Genomic DNA, 14,922 nt, shown 5'->3' with positions numbered 1-14,922 from the left:
TATTGTATTGTATTGTATTGTATTGTATTGTATTGTATTGTATTGTATATGCCTTTTCATAGCAGTATCCAGAGTTGCTTAGGTAAATATCTAACATAAATCCAATAATTCATTCGAGGTTTTCTGTAAGGGAGTGTGGAGTTTTCATCCATGTATTTGAAGTTTTGACGAGTTCTTTTGAGGGAAAAAAAATTTTTTTGTGAACAAAATTTTTTTTTTACATTGCTTTGTGCGTTATTAAGGCCAAGAGCAGGGCGATGTTGTTGATCGCAAAGTCAACACATGCGTTCGTACTGATAGAGAGGGGACACATAAAACGGTGAACGATTTGGACAATACTTGACAAATTCCTCCGATATCAACATAACTCGGCACTACTCCTCACTACTCCACACGGAGAGAAAAACACAGGAAAAATTACGTGACTAATCATGTAATGGTGGGCTGAAGTGTCATTTCGTTGATTTTTACTGGAGAATTTGGGAAAGAATGAGAGACGAACAGTGAATTTTATTATTTGCTCTGGAAAATTTACGTGACTGTTACGTAATTTCTTACGAACTTGTAAAATTTACCACAGTTCCGGTTATAATTATTCCGAGTAAAGTAAAAATTATCCAGTTTCACTTGAATCTTACGTGACGTACCGTAATTTTTACGTGACCGAATTGAAAAATTCTTAGAAAGCGTTGGTACGACTGTTGGTCATACCCGATCGCGAATCATTGTCTAAGTTCGGATCACGCCACCCGGCAAATTACAATTGTCGGAAAGATAATTAGTATATTGTGCCTCTAGGGAGTAAAGTATTTTCTGACGAAATGTGAGTATAATCACATGAGTCAGAAAATACTTTATTTCCGTGAGGCACACAATATTTTATTCTCACAGGGACCGGAAACGGCGGTCTAACCGAGCGAAGCGAGGTTAGAATCGTACTTTCCCGTCCCGGCACAATTGACGGAATTGAGGATCGTTATTTTTCTATCGCCAAAGGTCACTTTTTACCGACCGAGTGGTAAAATGTTCTGAATGATCGGCACTTTTTCCGATTTTACATTTCGTCCCACGTTTACCTTTCACACATGAATTTTTACGGAACTTTTTACGTACTTTTTCCAGTATTTTTCTCTCCGTGCACCGACTGTTCTGAGCGACATATCCCGGTTACACTGCTGTAGCTATTCCACATAATTATACTGCGTATTTCATGAACTTCGAGTTCAGCCAATCGTAACGCAGTATACGACACTGTCAAATAATTTTAACTCAGAAATTTCTAAGAGTTTCCGCATCAAATTCACTAGTAACTTTTCAGATATTTCTCATTTTTTGAGGCATCTTACGTTCAAAATTCTGTGTGAAAGATGGACAAAATCTATATTATCCTAAACGTAATTGTAAGGCAAGGTTTTTTTGAGGAAGTCATGCAAATGAAACTCATTTTTTTTCATTGATTATACAATTCGTCGTGAATTATTTTACTCCAATTTCCAGAAGAGACTGTCAGAGTTTTGTGTTTCTCTAAACGACTATGTAAATACATGTAGATGCTGTTCACGGTACTCTGTTTGGCTAAAATCCAAGTGAAAACAACCTCTGTAGAATACCGCTTAGGCTTGAATTTGAAATTTGAAAGTTTGGATAATTTCCTAGTGGTAGTCTTACTAAAGGCTATAAAGGCAGACAGAGATAGAGCGGCAGGGGGGTAATATAAGCGTTTTAAATTCCCGAGGGACCAGTTGTGCTTGATCATGCTATTGTGGTACGTATTGGTTAGCACTGTCGCCATCAAAGGAGTCAACATTTGTCGTGGACCTACAACAAACATTCAGTAGAAAAGGATGCATCAATTTTTTTCTTTCAAGTCATCTTGGAAAAAGTCTTCTCACTCTATAGTAATTAATGTTTTGAAGGATTTCAATGAATTTTACGTGTTTCAACGAGTAAATGTATATGACGACTGAAACGTCAAAAACAGTATAACTACAGAACTCTTTATCAGAATGCTGTAGATATTCCGCTGAATCATAAAAGTTGATATCAAAAGAAATATATGTTTAATAAAGAAACGCAATTGTCTAGTATTTTCATAGCTTTCCAGAAAAGTTAAGGGTGTTTGAAAACAATGACCTGGTTCTATTCACGTGCCATCTCCTGATTTGCTACCCTGATATTTGACATCATATGAAGTTTCAAGATTTCATATCCGTTGTTTTATAAGTTATCGTATTAAAAACCAATTTTTGAAAAAGAAATTGCCTGAAAAAAAAGCCATAGTACAACATCGCCTGAAGTACAATAGTTTTTTATTACCCAACTGACAAGGGATGTGGATGAATATTCGGAAAGCAAAAAGTGACATTCCAGAATATAATTGAGAAGATATCATCAAAAACGTGTTTTTGGACATCAATATGTTTCTGCAATCGTTCAACTTGTTTGGCCCAAATTCAACAGAAGTTTAGTTATCAGGAATACTGATGAATTAGCATTCTAAAAACGGACATGTGAAAATGAATATCCATATAGATATAGATGCAGATATTCTTTAAAAATCGTGTCCACTTATTTAATGCCATTTCCAGGTGTATCCGTCGAAACGTAGAAATTCAAATCAAATCGTTATCATAATGGATCCAACGGAAGCAAAATGGATACCTTTTTATAAAAATTGATAACACTAGTATCATAAAATTCTTATTCTGAAACCTCAAAAACTGGAAAAATTTAGGTGTATAGTTACTGAGTAAACATTTCAGTCATGCGAAGGGTAGATTACTTTTCCGAAGAAATTCACGCCGAGCCACTTTGGTGTCTGAATCCACTACCATATTTTTGATACTGTTTGGTAAACAAAACTGATAAAAATTGAACTATTTTTTAATGTCTTTAGGAAACTACTAAACTAATTGAATAGAGATTTGAAGGAATTCACAAGGTTTTTCTAAAATAGGTATTTGTTTATAAAATTGTGTTTTATGAAATAGATATTTTTTTATAAAATCGTATTTTATAAAATAGGTATTAAATTGAGGTTTAATAGGAAAAGGTCAAAAACCACAAATAAATTTTTGTAAAAAATGCGCCAACAAAAAGTTTTATGTATTAGTTTACCCTGAAAATTTTCAAAAAATAATTAGAAATTAAAAGGAGGGTTAAACTAAAAATCTTATTCTAATTCTTCGTTTGCCAATCAACGCCCAGAACGCCCAGTTTTCCTTCAACAATTTTTTTTTTAATTTCTATTAATTTTCAAAAAAATTTTACGGCAGACCATTGTAGCAAACTTCTTCTAGGCGCATTACAAAAAATATATATTTTTGGTTTTTTTAACACGCGTTATATATATTGTTTTTAATTTAAAAAAATAGTTATTATATTTCATGGATTCATCTTCAAATAAAATAAGCGAACATTGTCGATGGAAATTGGTCTTTACATTATGGTTCGTGGTGTTTCTTTTGAAAAATCAATCGTAAAAACGCAAAATCTTATGAAATGTAATGAAATTTTTTTTATAATTCAAGTTTCATATAACATTGAAAACACACTCAAGCCCATTGTTGGTAGTATTTTAATTTTCAACGTACATAGGCTCCCATTCGGCTGTGGCAGTGCTGCCGCGAATTGATTATGACTATTCCATAATGTAAAATCGTGACAATGTGAACATGGAACTGTTGCTCAGCGCATATTTTCTTAACTATGCATGCGAAAAATATGAAATTTACACCATTGACAAGAGCATAGCCGATTTATATACCGTAACAAAGGACAATATTTCAATTCATTGTCAGTTGCTCGAAATAATTATTAAAAATCATAGACATAGCGGAGGGAGTAATTATGTCGTGTATAGACACCCGGTAGAGCTCGGCTTTTTCTTGGCCGAAGCCATACCGGGCATTTGGAGTCAAAAACTTTCACAAAACTGACAAAAAGCATTTTCAAGCAAAAGCACATTTCAAGCCTTATTCATAGTTCAGGAAATGATATTCGAATTTCTGAAATCAACTACTTACCAACGAAAACATTTCAATTGAGCAAATGTGAGTGTTTCATTTTTAATGTTCTGTCTTCTAAGTATGGTTTAAGAAAAACCTAAATAGAGTACGGTAGAATAAGGTACATGCAGTAAAAATGAAAAGTCCAAACATGCAACTTTTAAACACTGTGGGAAAATTCGTTAATAAGTCTATGTACCAAATTTTCCCAAATTAATGGCGGAGTGAGCTTTCGTGTTTGTGTGAAGTCGAATCACTTTTTGCTCTCAGGTATGAATAGTATTACTTTTTAGTCGTCGATATTAATGAGACTTTGACTTATTTATTAATTTTTTTACAAATTTAATGTTTTTCAAAAATTGACTTTTCTGTACTGCTTCTCACGATTTCTCATCTGGGAATTGGTTCTGCATTTCTCGCCTGCTTCTCGAACGCCACCTCCACATAAGTAAAAAAACCCCATTCCAAGAGCTCAGAAATATATTACTTTCGTGATAATTGAACGAAAAATGTTATGAAATATTTCAATGGTGGCTTGAAAAATATATTCCGACGTCTTGTTGTGCGAGTGTAAAGGTGGAAATAATATGAAAAATTGTTTTAGCGATATATAAAGCATTCTTCGTCGAGTCGGTAACCTATCTTCTCCATGTTTCCAAAATGATTTGCGATGATTCTCTTTGAGTTTCTATACTCGATTTTGAAGACTTCTCTCAAATGTTTAACAATAATGGGATTGGGATGTAACGCAAGTGATTAGTTTCTCAAGTTTTTTTTACTTATACCTGAGTCCGAAACGTTAAATAATTTTTTTAATGCAATAACATCTGCTCTACCAGCTCTCAAAAAAAAAATATTTTTCCTTTTGTTTAATGAGAAAGTAAGCCTTGAAACTGTAAAAACTAATTTTAAAAACGTAAAAAAGGAATGTTCTTTCTCCGAGCGTTTTAATTAGGATGAGAAGAATTCAAAGGATCGCCGGTTCTTCTTAGAAGAAAAAAATTGAAAGCTTTTTTGATGATATTCTTGTCGTCTCTAGAAGCTTGTAAACTTCTGTCTAAAGCATTTGCTGTCACGAAATGTCTCTCAGTGTTAAATGAGTTGCAACTAGCAGGAAAAATACGTTGCCGGCCGATAATTTTCTGTTTTCCCTTAAGGAAGGCTGAAATGATTATCTTTTTATTGGAAAAATAAATATAACAACAGAACCTGTGCATTTTTTCATAAATATTCAAACAACCTGCGATAAAAAATCACGTTTTGAGACATGATCTCCCATTATGATTGAAAATTGTACAAAAAACGTGAACATCTTTAAAAAAAAAAGAAATTGAAAGAAACCCATCGTAAGTAAATACGCGGGACATGGAGGAAAACGATGAGCCCCTTGACGAAAGATGCTCCATAGAGGAGAGATGGCCCAAAATAGTACTTTGAAATTTTTTTAATTCTGGGCTTGTCATGGGGAGTTCTACTTGAATTAAATTCGATTAGGCTTCGAAATTATGGGACTGATGCTACATGGTTGAAGTTTGGAGATAATTATATATTTATATATATTATTTGATATAATTTTTCAGACGACCATTCCAAAGCATTGCACCGATTTATTAGCAAAACTGGCTATACTATATAGAATAAAACGGGATTCCTCACTTGTTGTAACGATGTTGATGTAAGTCGTGAAAATTACCTGGTTATTTGTAGTGAAAACTGGTTGGGAAATTCTCATTTTTGCTTAGATACACTGTTTGTATTGGAATCTCTAATCGATTTCATCGTGCATATACTTGAGTGATAAAATGAAAATATAACTACACACTGAACATTATGATGTTTTCTCCTTCAAAGCATCAGAATAGCATAACAATCGCGGAAATCAATTCGAGTATCGTTACATTTTCATCAAAAAATTCAGAAAAATTGCTCAACTTATCGACTTTTAATACTTGGGCAATAAAGATTTTATTAGGAAGCGATTTCACAATTTCTCTGTTAAATTTGAAAAAGTTTTCAATACAATTTTTAACAGTTAGAGGCTCATTTGATATTAATAGTATTATTGATTCACTGTAATAAATAATTGCCCGCTTCAGCAATATTCTTGCAATAGTTGAAATTACAGGTCAAAATCCCCGATTCTCATAACTGTTGTGTATATACTTGATTTTTTTTTCCCTTGGCAGGAAAAGAATGCTTGAGATGTAGGTGTAAGTTTGTTATATCGCTAGGTCTTTCGTCAGTTCAAAATAGTATCAATAGAATCACAGAAAGAATGGAATGATGGACTTATTGGGAATTATTTTCTCCATGCACGTTTCCCGCAGACGCTTATAAGGATTGACGGTGGTCGAGTGAGGCCAATTACAATAGTTTAACGGCCGGTCGAGAAGTAAAGGACTCAACACTATTATGTTTTAATAATACTTCTATTCTTCAATAAGTCGACAGAAACACGAAATCAGTCAAATGCATCATCATCGATAGTGCTCAGTGATGGTATAATTAAAAAGTGAATGAATGGCTTCAAAACCTGATATTTATCTTATCCAGATAATACCCGGAATAATTTTTTTGTCCATTCTCACAAACGATTAAGATTGAATGAAGAGCAGCTTCAATGGAATGTAATAATCGAAACAAAGGGAGATACGATCCAGATAATCGGTTATTGTAAACTCCCTGCAAAACTTTCTACAGGTATGAAACAGGTGGTAATAACCTCGAGACCTTGAGGAACTCAAGTCGACTGCGGGTTGTGTACGTGATGTAAGATGCAACCGATTTTCCACTACGAACAAGTTATTCGCTATTATACATGACTAGACTAATTCACAGTAAGGTCAATGATCGCTCATCTAATTTTTTTTTCTCGTCCGGTGCAGGAACTATCAGAATTCGTTGAATAATTCTTGCCCCACCCCCAGTGATGTGAAAATACATATTGAAATATGTTCCTTAAAATTTCCCGTATAAATGGAATATTTTACAAAAATCGTAATAATAAATAAAATGATGTACAAACCTGCAACGAGACACGTCGTGACAAGAAGTAACAGAACAATCTTCATATTGTGAGTTTGCCTTCAAAAATGTTATACTCAAGTAATAATTGTTTAGCGACGACAAGATCAACTGTTTGAGAATTCGAAATAAATGCCGGATGTTAGAGTTTAGGATCGCGTTCTCAAACTGGCCCTGCGTAGCATTGTGAGCTCCCTTAAGAATCCTCTGGCGAGACGACGAGAGAACAACATGGGTGGGGGAAAACTTAGTTGAAGATGATTCACTTGACCAACACCTTTGAAGGAAATACATCAAAATGATGGTGCGTGCTGGCTCGCATGGTGTTCAAGTTGCCGTTTTTCGTTTTTCATGTGTAGCAATAGCTAGACATGCATGTACGAATAGTACACAATAATTATGCTAATAGACATACAGTCCCCAATAAAGGAAATTTACAATAAAAAAAGGTTTTCATAAAGAAAAATAAATGCTGGTCGACAGCACAAAAGACGAAAAGGGGGGTGGACGAGAAATTTTGGTTCCTATTCCGTATATAAAAATGTGTAAACTAAAAATTATTAGCGAAATGTTACTTTTTGCTTCAAATTCTATTGCAAATATATGCTAGTACATCGTTAGATAAATTGGATGTGGTAGGTGTAGAAGCATGCATTTCCACACATAAACGCCACAGATGGGTCAGGTCTCATATATTCAACACACACACAGATAACACTATCCATAAAGTACCATATTTTAAACATAATTTACAAGATTTCTGATTTCGTACGGTACTAGTTCAAAGATTACAACTCGACCATTTTTATGCGGGAAATTACGATTTATATGTCGTAAATTAAGAGATCCATCTTGTCGATAACAAGTTCAATCTCATATATTACGATTACCTATCTCTGAACCACGATCTGGTAAATTGCGAGTTGTATATCGTAAAATATAAGGTCCAACTTCGTAATTTATGCTCTGTTTCTCGTCATTTACGCACCCTTTTTTTGTAATTTTCACCGGGCTTTTTGAGGGAGCTCTAAAACTTACAGTTCCCACAAAAATAAATATTATAATATTATTCTGTATAGGTTTTCTCAGGAGGGATGTCATCCGGGTTCAGAAATCATTTTTTTTTCTGTCTGTAGCCGTTTTTGTTCTATCATTACTTTATACGTTCATTTTTTTTACTCATTTTTAATTTCTACCAATACAATTGGTAATAAGCTTCCGAATATATCTGCAGCTATTCCAACAATAATCATATGTATGGGGTATAATCATTTGACATATAAAATCCCAGTGTTAAAACAATCTTAAATACTTAAAAAATTACCCATAAATTGTTTTTTTTTTAATTAAATTTAATTGATAAATAAAATAATTTCCCTTTATCACTGTAAACAAATCACTTATAATTATATATGTCACCTACGTTATGGGCCATTTAAATATATGAATATAAAGAACTCATATTTCAATTATCTGGGTCTTATACACTCGCACTCACACTCGCCCTCCCCCACCTCTCGCTCTCTTTCGGATGATTGAATACTTTGGCCGCTTCTTTAGCCTAGTTTAATTTGTTGTTTTTATTGTTTTCTCCATGAAATCGTCTGCATAAGTAAACCGATACTGAAATCAATTTTTAAACATATGAGAATATTCTATTAAAATAATTGTGTTTTTCCAGGATTATTGAATATCGACCTTCTACATGTATTCTATATTCTGTTATAAAAGGACAACCATCGAGACTATCTCGAAACTCTGTAACGTTTATTCCTCATTAGTTCATATTGAGGCGCCTAATTTGAATTTAAAGCTAATTGATTGTTGAAATTTTCAATTTAATTAAATTTTGTTGGAATATTTGAGTACAGATTCTCCATTGTAGTACAAAAACTACTCGACAAAGATTTATGACATACTGGGAAAATAGTGCCAGAAAAAGGACTAGTTTACAATCGCTTCATTTGCACTTTCTGGAACGGTTTAATGTTAAACATATGTTGAAATTTGAAGAAGGACTGCATTCTCTTGTGTCATAAACTCTTACTTTTATTCTTAGTTTTAACAGTGAGAATTCTTGCTTTTATGGTCATTGTCAGTCTTATGACAACTCTTATTCGGTAAAGACGTTCCTTCCTCGTGTTAACAAAGAAAAGTTTATCAAACATTAAACAGCTTCTTAAAAATTATTTATTCACTTGCACCCATATTCCAATAAATTTTAATTTGATTTTTATAATTACCGTGAGCTGTAGCGCGCGTTTGATGTTGTCTCATCTATATTATGTCATAAATAGTGGCTCTCAGCATAATTACGCCTCCCATGGACGACATTAGCCTTTACACGAGGTCCCGTTCCGATAAGGTTTAATTTTACCTTTTTTTAAAGAGAAACGAAATAGAAGTCTATTATTGCACTTGCTACTTTAATAAGAAATGCTTGTCAGAATTTTTTAATTTACCTTACTTGAAAAGATTTCTTAGTCTTTAATTTTTAAAGATTTTTCGAACGATTCTTGGTGCACATAATTTTTTACAACGGTATTGAGTCATTGACTTCCCAAATCAATTTTCAATGGTTTCCATGAGCGTACTTGTGATAGGGCTACGCACAATTGTCGATAATTGAATACGTTTTTTGGAAGATCAAGACCAATTTTGTCGAATGTTTATCCTTGAGATTTACTGATTATAATTGCAAATGTTCATCTGATAGGAAAATGTTGTCGCATAAATGAAAGTGGATATATATCTTCACATATCAAACGAATTCGATTTAGAAATATAACATGGTTCAATTAAACTCCTGTTTTATCTCCGTACATTTCCAGTTAAAATTTCACATTTCAATAAATTAGTTCCAAATTCTAGTAATAGTAATCGAGTAGCATTGACTAATCTTTCGTTCATCCTAAGAATTGTTATTAACATGACAATTGAAAATTTCCGTCGCCGTAGCTTATATTGTGCTAGCGAGCTTGGAGAGAGAGTGTTTAGATATTCTGGAGCTCTGTGAAGTGGGCATCCCACCTGGCTGGATTGTAACAAAAATTGGGTATTAGATGGATTTTGAATAGCAGGTCAATGTAGTAACAGTTTCTTGGTTTGGAGTTGAAAAATAATCATTCCATCGATTTTTAAAAGACCATTACGATCTTTTATACATATAGTTATATCCCAATCGGCATTAGATTGTTTTCTGCAATGGTTTGTAGTTGATTGTAGCTTGGGAATTTTTTAAATCCGAATTTCTACAGGAGGTCACTTGAGTTTTGAAATACAGTCAGACATTTGTTCATGGTTGGCCCTTGAATCATGCAGAATTCTTATGTTGTAATTTTTCCCATCCGAATTTCCGCATGCGTTTAATTTATTTTTCACAAGCAGCCATGAACTTTTCCATGATGGACGCTTCAGGCATGTAGGATTCTTATCTGCAATCGTTTGTAGGTGATTGTAGTTGTCGGCTTTATCGAATTCAACTACAATTGAGCGTTCAATCGATTTTCGGAATCTAATACGAAAATCATTATTTACTACAACCAATGTAATAATCCGATGCCTGTCTGCAATCGTTCGCAGTTGTGTCTAGTATTTTGTATTTACAATATTATATATATATTTTGTATTTCCAATGCAATGCAATAGATAAATGGATTTTCTGTAGTGGTATCAACAAATTATTTTTCGGTATCATCCCAAAATGAACAATAATCATTTGTAGTTATTCATACACGGAGAGAAAAACCCAGGAAAAATTACGTGATTAATCACGTAATCGTGGGCTGGAGTGTCATTTCCTTGATTTGTCCTCGAAAATTTGGGAAAAAATGAGAGACGAACCGTCACCCGGCAAATTACTATTGTCGGAAGGATAATTAGTATATTTTGCCCCTAGGGAGTGAAGTATTTTATGACGAAATGTGAGTATAATCACATGAGTCAGGAACTACTTTATTCTCGTAGGGATTGGAAACGGCTATCTAACCGAGCGAAGCGAGGTTAGAATCGTATTTTCCAGTCCCGGCAAAATTTACGGAACTGAGTATCGTTATTTTTCTACCTCCAAAGACGACTTTTTACGGACCGAGTGGTAAAATGTTCTGAATGATCGGCACTTTTTCCGATTTTACATTTCGCCCCACGTTTACCTTTCGCACATGAATTTTTACGGAACTTTTTACGTATTTTTTCCAGTATTTTTCTCTCCGTGTAATATTCGCAACTTTTAATTTTAATATTAAAACTATACTAAAATGAACAATATGGTTATTGTGAATTTATATTAAAAAAATTCGTTTCCGTCATTATAATGGCAGCTGGAATGACATGGGCTTCCTATCTCCGAATGTTTGTAGTTGATTTTGGTTTCGCAATTTTTCCAATCCGAATTTCCGCATGCATTCAATTTATTTTTGCCAAGCCGCCATGAACTTTTTCATGGTGGAACGCCTGCGTCATGTAGGATTCTTATCTGCAATCGTTTGTAGGTGATTGTAGTTTTTGACTTTATGCAATTCGAATACAATTGAGCGTTCAATCGATTTTCGGAGTCTAATTTGAAAATTATTGTTCACTACAGCCAAGGTAATATTCCGCGCCAGCGTCCGAGCCCGCAAATGTAGGGACTCATTTGGATCTACACGACGAACCTATATTAACGTTAACCTATATGTCACATACTTTATTTATTCGTGGGGCTCTTGAAAAATTTAACAATTTGAGGTCATCATTTTAATTGACAATTAAGAGGTCCAACTATTAATTTTTTCGGAATGTTGGATGCAAGTCGGAATTTCTTTTCGGAAAATCCTTCATTATTATTGGCGATATTAATATTGACCAATCAGATAGTCTCGCGAAGTTGACGGACAAATTGAGCATAGCCTTATTTAACACTTCTCGTTTGGACGTCTGGACGCATGCAGCAAATTGCAAATTTTTGCTGCTTTTGAGGTTTTTTATTATTTTATCGTGCGACGACAAAGGATTTGACTTGGAAGCTATTTTGGAGGACCTGTCCTGCTACTTTCCTGCGATTTTGTTTAGATAAAGACCGGAGTGCGGTGGACAAGATATTTGAAATTGTCGAATTTGAATGGATTTTGTTAGACTAATTCCTAATTTCTGGACTTATTGTCCATGGCGACTAACGCCATTTTTGTATATTCAAATTCTTGAAGTGTATCATAATCTCGTTCGATAAAAATATTTTAGTTGAGAAAAATCTAATCTTTCGCTTCATAGACTGTTTTTAGCGCTTTCTCAGTAAAATCTGTGGTGTTAGCTAAAACCACAGATTTCACTGACAAGTGACAAAACTGGCCAACGCCGTGATTGGCCCGCCAACTTCGCGAGACTATCTGATTGGTCAATATTAATATCGCCAATAATAACGAAGGATTTTCCGAAATGAAATTCCGATTTGCATCCAACATTCGGAGAAAATTAATCGTTGGACCTTTTAATTGTCAATTGAAATGATGACCTCAAATTGTTAAATTTTTCAAGAGCCCCACGAATAAATAAAGTATGTGACATATAGGTTAACGTTAATATAAGTTCGTCGTGTAGTTCCAAATGAGTCCCTACATTTGCGGGCTCGGACGCTGGCGCGGAATATTACCTTGGCTATAGTGATCGATAATTTTCAAATTAGACTCCGAAAATCGATTGAACGCTCAATTGCATTTAAATTGGATAAAGTCAAAAACTACAATCACCTGCAAACGATTGCAGATAAGAATCCTACATGACTGAAGCGTCCACCATGAAAAAGTTCATGGCTGTTTGTCAAAAATGAGTTGAACGCATGCGGACATTCGGATTGTAAAAATTGCGAAACTACAATCAACTACAAACATTCGGAGAGAAGAATCCCATGTCATTCCAGCTGTCACTATGAAAAACGATCCCTACTATATTCCAAAAATAGAATGAAGACATGTTTTATTACGGATTGAAAAAAATTAAAAACAATTATCAAGTATGGTAGTTCACAAAGAAGAGTCTGTGACTATTTTCAATGTTTTTTCCAACTACGTAAAACTACACACCAATCATTGTACGTAACTTGTACGCCCTTGACGGAAACAAATTTTTCAAATATAAATTCATAACAACCATATTGTTCATTTCCGTATTGAAATCAAAAGTTTCAAATATTATGAAAAACAAAGGATTATGGTTCATTTTGGGAGGGTACCGAAAAACTATTTCTTGATACCAGTAAAGCAAATCCATTTGTCTATTGCATTGAATTGAAAATCCACAAATACTATCTACAACTGCGAACGGTTACAGACAGGCATCGGATTATTACCTTGATTGTAGTAAGCAATAATTTTCGTATTAGACTCCGAAAATCGATTGAATACTCAATTGTATTGGAATTGCATAAAGTCCAAAACTACACTCACCTACAAACGATTGCAGATTAGGATCCTACATGACTGAAGCGTCCATCATGGAAAAGTTCATGGTTGCTTGTCAAAAATAAATTGAACGCATACGGAAAGTCAGCTTGGAAAAATTGCAACATAAGAATCCTGCATCCTGATTCATGCGCCAACCATGAACAAATGTCTGACTGTATTTCAAAATTCAAGTGACCTCCTGCGGAAATTCGGATTTAAAGAATTCCGAAGCTACAATCAACTACAAACCATTGCAGAAAGCAATCGAATACCGATTGGGATATAACTATATGTATAAAAGATCGTCATGGTCTTTTAAAAATCGATGGAATGCTGATTTTTCAACTACAAACCAAGAAAATGTTACTACATTGACCTGCTATTGAAAATCCATCTAATACCCAATTTTTGTTACAATCCAGCCAGGTGGGGCGCCCACTGCACGGAGCTATATTCTGGGACTAAATTTTGGTTGATTTAATCATTTTCTTTACAATTTCCTGTGCTGACCACCTGTATAAATACGTTCAGTATTTACATCTAGTACGTGAACAACCTGTTGATTAATTTAATTGATTATATTTCTTGCTGCTAATATTGCATATTTGAAGGCTTCTTGGTATTTTTTCGTCTCAAGTATATCTACATATATTGCGACGTAATTTTCGGAGGTTCACGGAACCCTCCGTCCATTAGCCCGCCCTCTGGTACCAAAACACCCAAAAAAAAAAATCCGAAAAATCAGTTAGGCGCCAGGTCAATTTTTTAACGGAATGGCCGCCGTATCGAAATCCTTCTCCGCTCTCAGCCTCAATTACTCCAGTAGCTCAACACGTAGAGATTTAGAAAATCGGAAGCTGAAAGGGGATGCAACTGGGATCTTCAGCAAAAAAAATAAATAAAATAAGAATTGTTGGGGAGAACAATATTTAATAAAAAAAATCAGTCTCGATACATAAAAAAAAATATATAAAATAAAATCCCCTTAAATCGACCACTCGTAACTGTGCACTCTATATAATTTTAAATTGGTCACTATCGTCAAATTACTATTAAATGAAGATTTTCTGAAGTCTAATAAATGAAAAAAAATAAATAAATAATAGTAAAACAGTCACATAAGTCAAAATAAATATTAAAGTATTGAAAAACAACTGAGTCACAAAACTCAATTGTCACTAGTCAGAAAAGTCAAGAAAATTTTATCAGAAGTATTTTATCAGAAATAGTCGAGTAAATTCAACGACTCGAAACAGTAACGTGAAAATCGATCGGTCTACGTGACCTCGGACAAGCAAAACTATACAAAATAAATACAATATAAGAGACAAATGTTCGAGAAGTCACGAGACCTGGAAATTAACTGAAATTAAAATAAAATTCATCGGCGAGAGTCACTGAATTTCGCGACACAACTCTATCATACAAAGTCGCGAAACTCGAAAAAAAAAATTGTAATTAATCAAAATTAACAA

At 34.0% G+C, this 14,922-nt stretch overlaps 1 protein-coding gene across 1 annotated transcript in view; it reads right to left on the bottom strand.

The window, feature by feature from the left end:
• Nucleotides 1-7,216, bottom strand: part of LOC105272845 (uncharacterized) — a 14,984-nt gene extending 7,768 nt beyond the window's left edge. The window contains exon 1 of the mRNA XM_011315080.1: nucleotides 7,033-7,216. Within this exon, the coding sequence (XP_011313382.1) occupies nucleotides 7,033-7,078 (46 nt within the window). The 5' untranslated portion in view covers nucleotides 7,079-7,216. The remainder of the gene's footprint in view (nucleotides 1-7,032) is intronic.
• Between the last annotated feature and the right edge of the window lie 7,706 nt (nucleotides 7,217-14,922).

This window comes from Fopius arisanus, unplaced genomic scaffold (assembly GCF_000806365.1).
Source record: "Fopius arisanus strain USDA-PBARC FA_bdor unplaced genomic scaffold, ASM80636v1 scaffold00330, whole genome shotgun sequence".
Taxonomy (NCBI): Eukaryota; Metazoa; Arthropoda; class Insecta; order Hymenoptera; family Braconidae; genus Fopius; species Fopius arisanus.
The sequence above is the reverse complement of the archived record's forward strand: the minus strand, read 5'-3'. Positions and strand labels throughout refer to the sequence as shown.